General features: G+C 39.3%; 1 protein-coding gene across 1 annotated transcript in view; it reads left to right on the top strand.

Moving 5' to 3' along the window:
- LOC107721117 (uncharacterized) overlaps positions 1-13805 on the top strand; it is a 15174-nt gene extending 1369 nt beyond the window's left edge. Inside the window, exons 2-8 of the mRNA XM_016528984.1 lie at positions 5555-5614; positions 6076-6525; positions 8196-8345; positions 10242-10322; positions 11737-11829; positions 12446-12646; positions 13652-13805. Of these exons, the coding sequence (XP_016384470.1) occupies positions 5555-5614; positions 6076-6525; positions 8196-8345; positions 10242-10322; positions 11737-11829; positions 12446-12646; positions 13652-13659 (1043 nt within the window). The 3' untranslated portion in view covers positions 13660-13805. The remainder of the gene's footprint in view (positions 1-5554; positions 5615-6075; positions 6526-8195; positions 8346-10241; positions 10323-11736; positions 11830-12445; positions 12647-13651) is intronic.
- The last annotated feature ends 649 nt before the right edge of the window (positions 13806-14454 follow it).

The raw sequence follows: 14454 nt of genomic DNA, 5'->3' as shown, positions 1-14454 counted from the left end.
TGTGAGTGAGTGTCTGTGTGTGTGTGTGTGTGTGTGTGTATGAGTGTGTGTGTGTGTGTGTGTGAGCGTGTGAGTGTGTGTGAGTGTGCTGACTGTAGTTACACACGCTCTGGTCTCACACGGGCTCAGACAGCGCCATTACTGCATCATAATACTGTTCTGTCATCACAGATGTGCATTAATCATGAACACAATAAGAACCTAAAGCACAGAAATCTGCTCTCAACACAACTAGAAACTGCAAGGTTATGATTTACTCATTTCAGCCCAGCTATTAACAAAAATGTGTTCTAAGAACGTTTTGCTAATGTTCCGGTTAAGTTACGAAAGTGGTATTTCTCATTTGTTTTTGCTATATACAATTAAGCGAACATTCCATTCTATAATTTTGCAAATATTGTAAGAACTTTAGTTTTGAATGATCGCTGAACGTTAAGAAACAAGTAGATACATTTACATTAAACAAACTAAAACATTTCAGGGAAGAAGTTGCACGAGCCAGATAACTCTGAATGAAGGTTGTAGAAATGGTACTGGAAGAACGTTTGAATAACTTTGAGAGAACCTTGCCAGAATGTTCTGAGAACGTTCCCTGTCATCATTTACTTACTCTCACGTTGTTCCAAATCTGTATGAGTTTCTTTCTTCAAGCCGCTGCTGGTCCTCATTGACTTCTGTAGTATGGGGGGGGATACTAAGGACATCAAAGGGGACGTATTTTCTTTTTTGTTAAACAGAAGAAAGAAACTCACACAGGTTTGAAACAACATGACACAGAGTAAATGATGACAGAATTTTCATTTTTGGGTGAACGTTCCATTTTAATATTTAAGAAACATTATGGGAATGTTACTTTTAAATCTTCCCTGAACCATCATAAGTTCAACAAAAGTTCTACTAAAATGTTTCAGTCAAACATTCCATAAACAATGTATAAATAGTGTTTTTGTGCTAATGTTTTGAAAACATTATTAAAGACCAGGTAGCCTAACTTTGAAAGGACGTTCTAGTAACGTTAGTGGAAGAATATTTGCTCATAACTTTGCCAGAACGTTAGTCTGAAGGTGTTCCCTGTTAGCTGTAAGAGCGTTTCTCATCACACTGGGTCTTTTTAGCTTTCAGACATTCTCACTAGCAACAGTAATCTGAGACATTAAAATGTTTAGTTTGACTGCAGTAAGTATAGTTTGAGATGAACTCATTGTGAATTCTCATTGTAGTACATTGTTGATTATTCTCTCAATTTACTGTAAAACTGTGTGAACTGTGTGAGGATGAAGTGTGTTTAATAGAGCAGTTTGAGGAGCATGTGTGAGGAAAAACAGTTGTGCAGCTTCAAAACACTCTATTATTAATCTCATGGCCGTTCCATTGGCAACTTGTTTTCTGAATAGCAAGATGGAAAGAGAATATGACATGTGCCATAGAGGAATATGAGGAATGAATTTTGGCATGAGCCGTAAATGCAGAAGAGAGCGATGTGACATGTAATGTGCAGCGAGCCGGTGTTCTGACGATTTGTGCTACCCGCTCAGATTGTGCTACCTCCCATTAAAAAGATAGGTAGCACAAATCAATAGCGAAAAATGCTACCTATCAGCATCTTATTCATGTGCTTTGAGGATCCAGGGTCCATACCTACCCCTACCTTAAACTTACCCTTAAAACAATGCAAATATATTTTTGGTAGCACAATCTGATAGGTAGCATGTTTCGTCGGTACACCGGATCTCACATCTACAGCAGCGTGAGGCTGGAAACCAGCTTCTGCACAGATTATAATGACATCACTCCGCATGGCACAAATTAATGAGAGGATTTCTCTATCGCCCCACTTTAATATCCAATTAAAGCGTGTGTGTGTGTGTGTGTGTGTGTGTGTGTGTGAGTGTGAGTGTGTGTGTGAGTGTGTGTGTGTAAGTCAATGGCTACCATCAACTGTTTGGTTATCTTCAAAATATCTTCTTTTACATTCCACAGAAGACTGAAACTCATACAGGTTTGGAACAACATGAGTGTGAGTAAATGATGACAAAATTGTAATTTTTGGGTGAACTATCCCTTTAACAAAAACTTATGGTGAAATTCAACCCTAACCCCGAGTAATAATATTACCCAAATTGTATTAGTAATGCGTTATATTACTGCGTTACAGCAAAAAGTAATATACTACTGTAATATTATTACTTTTGTAATGCGTTACTCCCAACACTGACCCTAACTAACCCTAACTTTTAAAAAAATGTACAATTACAAACAATTCAAGGTATGCCTAATAAGCTTTTAATGGATGGAAAATACTTGTGCGGATGACATAAGATTCTTTGTTTTTTAATTCACTAGCAACAGTCCTGCAGAGACCGTCAGTCTGTTACCATAGAGACGGCAACTCTAGCAGTGCCTCTCCATCACAGCATCCTCACTCCGTCTCATCAGCAGCACAGCTTCATCATCACTTGAGTATAAATTGAGTAAAGTAAAATATTTTTAATACAAGCATTTCAGTCAAATATAATTTATGCAATATGTCCAACCTTTAACCCGTAATAAAAATAACCCGCAACAGCAGTTTAAAAGTAGCCCTGGGTAACCCTGCCATACGTCGTCCGCCCGTAATGTCATCAACAACACATGCAGGTACAACACATCACAGGTCCTCTGTACTTGAGGTCTTGAGTTTTGGGACTCTTCCAGAAAGTTGTTTTGAACCCCTAAAACAAAGTCCAAATTTTCACATGATTTTGTTGAAGTTTGAATTGAAGGCTTTGACATTGGTTTTCATGGCTGCTGCTGCTGGAACAGCTCCTCCAAGTATATACTCGCTGCTGCAGCTCAGGTCACTGAATGAGCGATGTCTTGTTCCTTCACACGAGAAACAAAGATGCTTTCCAGACCCTTCACTCTCTCTGCTCCTCTCTGCTGGAGTGAGCTTCTAACCTCCACCCGATCTGCTCTGACCATCTCTCAAGAAGCAGCTGAAGACACTTTTTCTCAAGCACATCACCACTGCATACCCTTAAACCAATGCACTTGCTCAAAAACGGTTTCTCTTCTCTGAATCCCTGCTCTTGCTTGTTTCCTAATCTAGCAATCTAATAAACATGGCATGCATTAGGAATATTACTGGCTCTGAGCCAAATTGCTCACGCTCCTCTATTGTAAGTCGCTTTGGATCAAACAGTCTGCTAAATGCATAAATGTAAATCACATCAGCAGTGCTCACTGCCTGTCTCTCATGCTTTCTCCATTGTCACTGAACACAAATGACTTCTGGTGGCTTTGTTCCTGCTGAACGCCATGAAGAGAAAAGTCAGATCAGCCTTATGTCTTCATCTACTCCCAAGGCCATGCACTATATCTAATTCATCATAAAGCTCAGTACTGAGTGCAACAGTAAAGACCTTAAGAATCATCTGTGTGCTCGGGGTGAGAGTCCAGCTCTTCTTTTTGAATGACTATGGCTAATGCATCTGTGTTGACAGAGAGCAGAGACGTCGTTACACAAGACATGACGTCACACTGGAGTACAGATGAATCGCTCAGAGAATCATGATGTGTTTCTACACTAAAGAAGAGACAGTTCAAACGGTGTGTTTCTAGGGACAAGGGGAAGGGGTAGGTGAAGGGGTCTAAAATAGAATTAGGATTGGGCTTTACTATGCTGTATGCAAGTTCAGCTAACTCAAAAACTTGCATACACGAGCTGAGACCTGACATGAGATTTGATCGTAGCCACCGCTCACGTCCATATTGATTTCTGTACTATCTTGAATTCTGTACTAACTGACGTTTGTAAAGAAGTTTTGAAGGTAGACCATAAAAGAGAGCATTACAATAATCAATTCGAGAAGTGACTAAAGCATGAACAAGAATCGCTGTGCTCCTTACTGAGAGAGCAGAACGAAGTCGATTAATGTTACGTATATGGAAATATGCAGATCGAATGACACTGTTTATATGTGCTTCGAATGACAATGTACTATCAAAGATGACACCCAAACTTTTAACCTGTTTGGAGACAGGCACTGGAAAATTATCAATATTTACTGAAGAACAATTAGACTTAGCCAGATTGGTTTTTGAGCCAACTAGGGGAATTTCAGTTTTACTACTATTTAGTTTCAGAAGATTCGATGTGAACCACTCTTTAATCTCAGCTGCACAGTCTGAGAGGATAGACAGAGGAAACGTAGAGGTAGGTTTGGAGGACAGGTAAAGTTGGGTGTCATCGGCATAGCAGTGAAACTGAATACCCAACTTCTATAATAAATGAATAATAAATAAAATAGGTCCGAGAACTGAGCCCTGGGGAACCCCAGTAGTAAGGTATGAAGGCTTTGATGTAAACTGCACAAATTGAGTGTGACCCGTTAAATAAGATTGAAACCAGGTCAGAGCAGTACCCATAATTCCAATAGACTCCAATCTGTCCAACTAAATACTGTGCGAAATAGTGTCAAATGCTGCACTCAGATCTAGCAAGATAAGTATACATAGAAGTCCTGAATCAGCAGCAGACAACAAGTCATTGGAAATCTTAACTAATGCAGTCTCAAGTGGACGGAAACCTGATTGGAATTGCTCATATAAGCTATTATCCAAAAGATGATCCTGAACCTGTGCAGCAACAACCCTTTCCAATATTTTAGAGAGAAACGATAGATTTGAGATGGGGCGCAAATTATCAAAGTTACTAGAATCAGCCCCCGGTTTCCTAGGTATAGGAGTTATCACAGCAGTTTTGAGTACAGATGGAACAATACCAGAAACAAGCGAAGAGTGTATGATATTACTAATTAAAGAAGAGAGAGAAGGTAAACAGGCTTTAACCAAATGCGTTGGAATAGGATCCAAACGACAAGTAGTAGATTTAGATTTGTGAATAAAACGGAACACTTCCTCCGGGAATATAGAGACAGCTGCGTCGTGGCATTCACAGCGTCTTGGCTTACGGAGCAGGACTTGGACAGCGATCTGTTTATTGGTGGATTCGGTATTCCAACTCGTCCGGATCGGAAAGCAGTATTTAGAAATGGAGGAGTTAACCGGATAGATTTTATAAAGGATTTGGCCAACACTACAATTTAGATGTCTTAAATGTCTGCATTTCAGAAATTGACATTTTACATAAATTACATTTTTATTTATGATAACACTACCAAACAAATTAAACAGGAGGTCAAGTCGCAACAACTGTATGTAGCATACTAATGTAGCATACTACCATTTGAAATGTTAGAATACCACTATTTGCCCTGCTGAAAAAAACTATAGAAACCATCACAGAAATTCTAATGGTTTCCACTACAAATGCAATAACAAACCATCAACTTTTAACCATTAAAACCATTTAAAATATGGTTTTCAGTAGTGTGTTTTGGGACATATTCCATTAGGATTTATTGGTTTTAACAAGCCACCAATAGAAGGCGACCAATTACCAGCAGAGACCCACAGGGTCCATTACAGTTTCCATTAAAACCAGTACAATTCCCATCATAACCAGTGAATCCATTACAAATTTTGTGATAATGTCTGTTTTTTTTTTCAGCAGGGTGGAGGCAGTATGCAGTACGCATCAATAAACGCTTCAAACACTTACAAATGCTTCAAAGTAGTATGCAACATTGTTGTCACATGAGATTATAACAGAAATGTTAGATTATTTAGATCAGATTATTTACAATTTTTATCCAGTTTTGTGTAAAGCATCTTCACTTTTGGCGGTCTGAGTCAAAAAAGATGTTAAAATAATCACAGGTGCTACACTTCCAGCTCAGTTGTCACACTGGAAATAGAAGGTCAAGTCAAGTACGTTGCACTGTGGGATACAGTAGTGCACATAGTGTACTGCACATTTCAGCAAATATATTCCATGCATACTGAAAATTCACATGCTGCGGAAATAGCGGGACTGCTATGTTAGTATGCTGAACACGTTTGTGTATTTGAGTGCAGGCAAACATCACAGTAGCTTCAATATAATCCAGTAACATGTCGTGTGTGTGTGTGTGTGTGTGTGTGTGTGTGTGTGTGTATCACGGTAGTGTTTCATTAGCTGTGCATTAAACCTAGTGAGCTGCAGTCATACACCGCGTTTTGGGCATGTTTGGGGCTCAGAACTGCTGTGCAGACAGGCAGCTCGCTGGGATTTGAGACACGGCCCTGAGCTGCAGTTCCAGTGTGTGGCCCACAGGAGGCGTAAGGACCGGCGTTCACTGCGCATCTCATCTGAGCTCGAGACTGAGAGCGCGTTCATCGTCATCATCCTCATCATGTCTTCGGCGGATCACACAGTCATGCACGGCATCTGGGGCAGTCACGCACCCGCGGGGAACGCGATGGAGACGCCGAAGAACAAGGGCTTCAGCCTGATCAGGATGATGTCTCTGAATTACAGGAAGGAGAAGAATCCGCAGCAGCAGCAGCATCACAACAACATGCCCTTCTTGATCCACTGCCACATCGGCAAAGAGATCAAACACATATGCAGCAACTGCAGCCGCGGCAGCCACGCGCAGCACGGTGAGTAAACAGCGCGTTCATTGCGCTTCAAACACAGCGACGCGACGCGACAGAGAGCTGTTCACTCTCGTTTAATTCTTTGGTTTACAACGGTATGTTCTTGTGCGTCTTTGGCCGTAGCGTCGCGTTAAACCCTGGACGCGTTACTGTTCTTAATGATTGGCCTAATGTAGGCTACACATGTGACCGACGCGTGTGCGTCGCGTAAGCGCCATGAGCGTTGCGTTTATAATAAGGTGCGTCAAGTTCAAATAGTTGGGTTTTTAAAAACGGGTCTGACTCTGGAGCTTCTGATTCTGTGCTGTGTGAACGCTGCAGGAAGTGACGTGCCCAAGGGATTCGTTTGCGGTTCTGTTTTTGCTATATTTGTGTATACTTTTTTTGGTTTATTATTGTAAATTATAAGCATACTAGTTTGTAGTGCAAATAGTTTTAATTTTTACTGCACTGTTATTTTTTTTTTTTAGTTATTTTTGTTAATCGATCAGAAGTCACTCACATTCAGGGAAAATAGCTTACTTCTGTGTTGCAAAATAAATGGTCACACAGATGTCTTTAGCTAGGTGTTTTGGCTGTGTTGATTAACACACAATACTGGTCTTGTTGTGAACCATTAATTCAATTAAAACAATTAAAAACTAGTTTTTTTTGTAAGCTTTAAGTCAAAATCTGAAAGTTTGCTCAGAAGTACATCACAGTACTGTAGTAAAGTCAGTCACATCTTCTAGTTCATGCAGACTGTAAAGTTAGTTTAGGGAAGGGTTAACTGAGGGAAAATCAAGTTTTTTCAGCATCTGACGCCATGAGTGTTGCATATTTAAGCCAATGTCAATTTAAAAACATGGGTAGAACAGGTTTTTACGTATTAATTTATTAAAACATTAGTTCGTTCATACATACAGTGATCCACGGCAACAAAGCAAGTTAATTTTGACAATTTGTGTTTTCCAACAACAGCGATCATGTGAACAGGAGTTTGAGATGGACATCTTTGTGTTGTGAGTGTGTATTGTGTGTGTGTGTTGTGTGTGTGTGTTGCCATCAAACAGTTCAACTTTAAAGCACACATCTCCAAACCATGTATCTTGATGAATTTTGAGGTGAAACTGCAGCATGTGAGCAGCTTCTAAAGGCTCATAACTTTCTGTTTTCATATTTCAAAGGGCATGATTAAGATGGATGACTGGTGTGTGTTTTGGGCTTCACTGACTGTAAGGCTGCAGTTTTGCAGTGTGCTGTTGAGCTCCGTCAGTGTAGATCATACAGTCGGACCATCAGCAGACGTGCAGTCATAGTAATCCGCTGGTTTAATCCTCTTCATTAAATTCCTCTTTGATTAATGTGCGTCACACGTGTTAATATGATTAGGATGGAGCTATAAATACGCTGTGAATGCATGTGATCGGCACGTGCTCGTCACAGTGTGTCCTTGTGTGTTCTCCTGACCCGAGTGTGGTGTGTTCAGCTGGAGCTGATGGTCTGCTGTAGTGGAGGTGTGTGTGATGTGTGTCAGCGGGGACTGTATTTGACCTACTTCTGTGTGCTGCAGTTTCAGCAGTAGGCGCAGAAATGGCACAAAATGTGCCGTCTGAGAAATAATGCACAGGCGGCAGAAACTGTGTGAAGCTGCTTGTTGCTGTGCATCACCTTGAGTCTGTGTTGCTCTGCAGCAGAGGAGCTGGAGAACCTGGCCTCCGTTCACGCCGAGACCCTGGTGTCCGGATCACACTGCAGGAGCAGGCTCGCCTCTCTGGGACGCCTCTTCAAACCCTGGAAGTGGAGGAAGAAGCAGAGCGAGACGTTCAAGCAGAGGTCGACCGGTAAATGCATGTTTCTGTTACATTTATTCCATATAGTAACAAAAATACATAAAATGCACACATCAAAGATTTTTAAGTTTTTTTTTTTTTTTTTTAAGAAGTCTCTTCTGCTCACCAGGCCTGCATTTATTTGATCCAAAATACAGGAGAAACAGTACAATTTTGAATACAAAAGCTTTTTATTTCAGATAAATGCAGATCTTTGGATCTTTCTATTCATCGAAGAATCCTGAAAAAATGTACTCAACTGTTTTAAAAATTGATAATAATAGTAATAATCAGAAATGTTTCTTGAGCAGCAAATCAGCATATTAGAATGATTTCTGAAGATCATGTGACACTGAAGACTATATTACTGCTTTTGCTGTATTTTGGATCAAATAAATGCATGCTTAGTGAGCAGAAGAGAATTGTTTAAAAACATTCAAAAACTCTTGACTGGTAGTGTACATTTAGATTGATGCATTTGGCAGACGCTTCTATCCAAAGCAACTTGCATTGCATTCCCATTAGTTTAGTTCAGGGGTGTCCAAACTTTTCCTAAGAAATGAGAGCGCATATGAGTTATCAAATTGATATCACTCGCGTTTTACTGCTACATCTGGTCTAAAATGTAGTGCTGCCATCTTGTGTTGACATTTTGAAACTGCATAGGCCTATTTTGTAAATGATGCTTGGCGGGCCATATATAACATAGACTATTAAGACAGCTGCGGGCCGCTTAAAATTCATCCACGGGCCGCATTTGGCCCGTGGGCCGTAGTTTGGACACCCCTGGTTTAGTTCATGCATACTCTGGGAATCAAACCCATGACCTTGGTGTTGCTAGTGCTGTGACCTACTGTTTGAGCTATAATGAAATTTCATATAATGTGTCATAAACATACAAAAGATCGGGTTGTATTAAAGTCTCCTGCCTTAAAGGCTCAGTAGGAACATAATGCTGCATCTGCCAAAAACAACAAATATATTTGATTAGTCTCAGAAAGCAGTGTGCATGATAGAGCAGAGAATCTGCAGGGTTTCTGTCGGCCTCAAGTCTTAATTTGCCCTTCCATAAATTAAGCCTAAAAAGGTCATTTTGAGCAGAAAGACTTAAATTCATAAAATTGTGGCATTATATGTTGCATGCACTGCAAAACATGAATATCTCCCTGAGTATGTTGTCCTGTTTTCTAGTGCAAATATCTAACCATCCTTAAATCAAGACACACTTACTTGAGATGCAAAATAAAGACAGGAAGTCTAGTTTTCTGCGCAATCAAATGAAATCGAGTGAGTTTATGCTTCAAAGAAGAGCAAATATCAGTCAGTGGGGAATGAAAACTTGTTTTTGTAATTTACAAGTACATGCATGCATATTTATTGATTGTGAGGATCTCAGTTGAGGGAGTGTTCTGGGTTCAGCTCGACTGACCTTTAGAAAGCAGAAGCCTTCATAAAACACTTAGACGTGAGTTTCATGATGAAGATGATGAAGATGATGATGTTCATTCAGATATATTAGGAGGAATAAATGAGAACATTTGCACATTTAGTTGTTATGGCACAAAACTGAAAATGGGGTAAAATGATAAGCATACCATGAATGTAAAATACTAAATCAAGTATGTAAGTTAATGCATTGTGATAATCAATTGGAATATGTGAATATTCAGTAATCCCAGTCTGCGTGATGTTACAGAGACACACATAAGCTTTCTGCTGGACTTAAAAGGTCTTGAATTCATAAAGTCATGGCATTAAATGTTGCATGCACTGCAGTCTTGTTTTCCAGTCTAAATATCTAAACGTCCTTAAATCACGGCACATTTACTGGAGAAGCAAAATGAACATATGAAGTCTTGTTTGAAGATCTCCAGATGTTCTTCATCTCATGTTTGTGTGTGTTTTCAGCTCTGGAGAGGAAGATGTCGGTGCGTCAGAGCCGAGAGGAGCTGATCAAGAGAGGAGTGCTGAAGGAGATCTTTGAGAGAGGTTCTCGTGACCTCTGACCTTCACGCCGTGTGTTCACTGGAGCACACTTCACTTTCAGTGTCTGATAGCAGCTTGGCGAAACACAAACCCTTTAACCGACAGCAGCACTCATTCGTTTCATATCTTACATGAAATAAATCAAATACATGCGGTACAAAATAAAGCAATAATCCCCGTGAAGCCGTGGTTTACAGTGAGTTTATAACAGCTAAGTGGCGTTGTTAGGTATGACGTGAAGCGGCGTTAAACCCCCTTAGCTGTTATAAATTCACTGTAAACCATGGCTTCCCGGGGCTTATTGCTTTTATAAAACAGTTATTCCATATACATATCACACAATAAAACGGAGCAAATAAAGTGTAATGATATTAATAAAAACAGTATTCTTCCACCAAACAATGTAGCTCCTCAGAAACAGTTGTGGTTGCTACAAAGTGGTTGCCGAGCAACACACAAACGTAAACAAAGGTGTATGTTACTTTGTAGAGTCATTTACAACAGCTTCGAACGCGGCTCAGCCAATCAGAATCAAGCACCGGAACTCTCCGCTTTATAAATGCACTCACATCACACTATTGAACACTGAACATTAAAACAGCCAAGTCTACTGACTCCTGACTCATGCCACAGATGACGAGAACTTTGAATATTAACACTTCAGCTCTCATGTTCATTTGTAACTTAATAATCATAAGACTACAGTTATCAAACATAATATTCTTTATTAATTTAACAATTTTATATGAATATTAATTTTTCGTGAGAGAGCAGAGATGAGCTGCAGTGGTGAGATCAGTGTGTTTGTGAGAGCAGATCTGAATATAACACACAGTCAACGCTCTTCACCACGACTTCATCTCAGCAGCTGAAATAGTAAAGATGTAGTAAACATTTTCAAAAGAGTTCCACGTGTAATACTTATTTGATATGCAAAGATGTTAGCCAATCACAGCAGTGGGCGATTACAATAAAGATAAAAACTCAGAATTCAGAGAAAAAACTCAATTCTAAAATATAAATTAATTCAGAAAAAAACAGAATTCTAAAATATAAACTCAGAATTCAGAGGAAAAGAACACAGAATTTTGAGCTGTAAACTTGAAATTGTGAGTTTTTATCTCATAATTCTGACACATTTTCACAAATTTGAGAGGAAAAAAAGTCTGAATTGTGAGATTAAATGTTAAATTATTAAATTTATTTTTGTTCTTATCCAGTGGCAGAAATGGGCTTCCGTATTAAACCGACTGTTCAAAATAAAAGGTTAAAATCAGGGTAGAATATGAGCTTTTATATCTAAATGATGTGTGTTTGTTGATGTGATGTGAATCCTGCTAACACTGTAAGTGCTCCTCAGGAATCATCCTAATCTTGCAGAAGTGCGGCTGATTGATGTGTGTTTGTTCTGGCTCAGACTCCAGAATCACGGCTGTGACGCCGGCGGGCCGGATGCAGAACGGACTGCTCTCAGACTGTGAGCGGACCGCGGAGGACAGACAGAGCACCGGTCAGTGAGTGTGTGTGTGTACTGGTTTATATATCCTGGTGGGGACTTAAACCTGACTACACACAGACTCATGGGGACTCGTGTCACGGTGGGGACCTAAATTGTGGTCCCCACGGGTACAAAAGCTTATAAATCATACAGAATGAAGTTTTTTGAAAATCTAAAAATGCAGAAAGTTTCCTGTGAGGGGTAGGTGTAGGGGTAGGGTTGGTGTAGGGCAACAGAATATACGGTCTGTACAGTAGAAAAAACATTACGCCTATGGAGAGTCCCCACAAGGATAGCTGACCAGTGTGTGTGTGAGAGTGTGAGTGTGTGTGTGTGTGAGGATCATTATTCTAACACTATTTTTAGTGTTTTACCGTCAGCTCAGTCACGTGTGAGGCTCTGGATTCAGATGTTGTGTGTGTCAAGATAATTAAAGCACATGAAAGCGCTGCTTTAGCTAACGGCTGTTTTTAATGAGTTGGGCTTAGATAACGAAGCGCATCATGAGCTGAATAATGTGCTTTGTTCTGCTGCGTCCGGCTCTCTTTCTTCTCAGAGTTCGCAGGACAGTAGAGGCTCATGGGAGTGATGATGTTCCTCATGTGTTCCTGATGCTTTGTTCTCTCAGCCGCCCTTGACTTCCGCGTGTCTCTGGATGGAGGCGTATGTGCTCAGGACAACACGCTCAAGTCGCTCACGCTTCCTCCCAAGAAAACCGTCACCTTCCCCAGTGACCTTCAGGAGCCGCCCGCCAAACCTCAGCTCATCCACAAACAGCCTCCCGCCCTGCCGCCCAAACCCTTCTCCAGACTGACCAATCACAGCACAGGTGAGAAACAGACCTGCTCCAGACTGACCAATCACAGCACAGGTGAGAAACAGACCTACTCCAGACTGACCAATCACAGCACAGGTGAGAAACAGACCTGCTCCAGACTGACCAATCACAGCACAGGTGAGAAACAGACCTGCTCCAGACTGACCAATCACAGCACAGGTGAGAAACAGACCTGCTCCAGACTGACCAATCACAGCACAGGTGAGAAACAGACCTACTCCTGACTGACCAATCATAATGTCATGATAAAGAGCATTTCTCCATGAAGATTTTCAAACGTTATTGAGTAACGAGTGAGTCATGAATCCGCCAACAGCTCTGATTGTTTACAACATCAAACACTTTGATTTGAAGCAAAAAGTCTTTGCAAACCAAAAAAATTATTAATTTACCCTATTGTTGCTCTAAACCAATAAGACTTTCATTCATTTTCAAGTGACAAACTATGATATTTGTTTATTTGTTTCACAAAATAAAATTGGGAGTAACATTGGAAAACAAGCCACAAATAGTGAGGAAGAACAACACTTTTCTGCAGTGAAGGTTCAGTTATTTCCATATTCTAGTGTTTGGAAGCAGAAATATTCAAGCTATGAACTATTTTTATTTTCTAAACTGTATTCTCCATTCTTTAATTCCTTTTTCTTAATTTGGGTTTTAAAATGTCTTAGATTTACTGTCATACAACATGTGAATTAAAATAGAAAAGTTTAGGATAAATAGATGTATGCCGTGATTATTTTGAAACAATTACATATTTAAATCAGTGTCATTGATATGCTATTATAGTTTTTGTTAATATTTTGAATAAGCTTTTATTTTTATATTTTCTGTTTTAATTTCTGTTTTTTTTGTTACTTTTATTAGTTTTTTAAATATTTTATTTCATTTCAGTTTTAACTTATTTTTCAGTGAATGAAAATGTTCTTTCATGGTTTTAGTTAACGGTAATAAAAGCTGATTTAATGGTGAAGACGCTTCCTCTGGTTCACTCAGACACATGAATGCTGTCGTCATGTGAATGTAATCTTGTCCATACACTGCAGTGTGATCTTCACGAGCGTGATGTTGATGCTCAGAGGATTGTGGGTACTTTTGCTGATGTGCTGTGTGTGTGTCTGTGTCTGTATCTGTGTGTGTCTGTGTGTGTCTCTGTCTCTTCAGAAATCATTCTAATATGCTGATTTATTATCAATGTTAGAAACTGTTGCTGCTTAATATTTTTTTGGAACCTGTGAGACTTTTTTCAGGATTCTTTGATAAATTAAAAACTGAAAATACAGCTGCGCATCACAGAAATACATTACAGTTTAATAGTATATTAAAATAGAAAAATTTTCTTTTACATCATAATATTTCACAATATTAGATTTTTTTAAATGTATTTTTGATCAAATAAACGCAGCCTTGATGAGCAGAAGAAACTTCTTTAAAAAACAGTAAAAATCGTTCTGATCCCAAACCTTTGAACAGCAGAGGACACAGAGAAGCTGCTGCGGGGAAAGTGCTTGAGAATGATTTATGTTTTAACGCAATAATTCTAATTTTAAACAGGTTTAAAATTCTACATTTGTGATTGTATTTTTATGGAAACGCTAACAGTAAAGTTAGTAACCGTTAGTTAAACAGTAACATCAAGTCTGTGCTTGTGTGTTTTATTATCATTTTTAATTTACTGTAAAATGGTAAGCAAGCAGTTGTTTTTTTGTTTTAGAATATAATTTAACAATTTTTTTACACAATGTATAGCAGAGCCTACATAGATATATTCACTAGATTAGTTTTCATAGGCTTCAAAT

Source organism: Sinocyclocheilus rhinocerous, unplaced genomic scaffold, assembly GCF_001515625.1.
Source record: "Sinocyclocheilus rhinocerous isolate Xijiao unplaced genomic scaffold, SAMN03320098_v1.1 scaffold180, whole genome shotgun sequence".
Lineage (NCBI taxonomy): Eukaryota > Metazoa > Chordata > Actinopteri > Cypriniformes > Cyprinidae > Sinocyclocheilus > Sinocyclocheilus rhinocerous.
The sequence above is the reverse complement of the archived record's forward strand: the minus strand, read 5'-3'. Positions and strand labels throughout refer to the sequence as shown.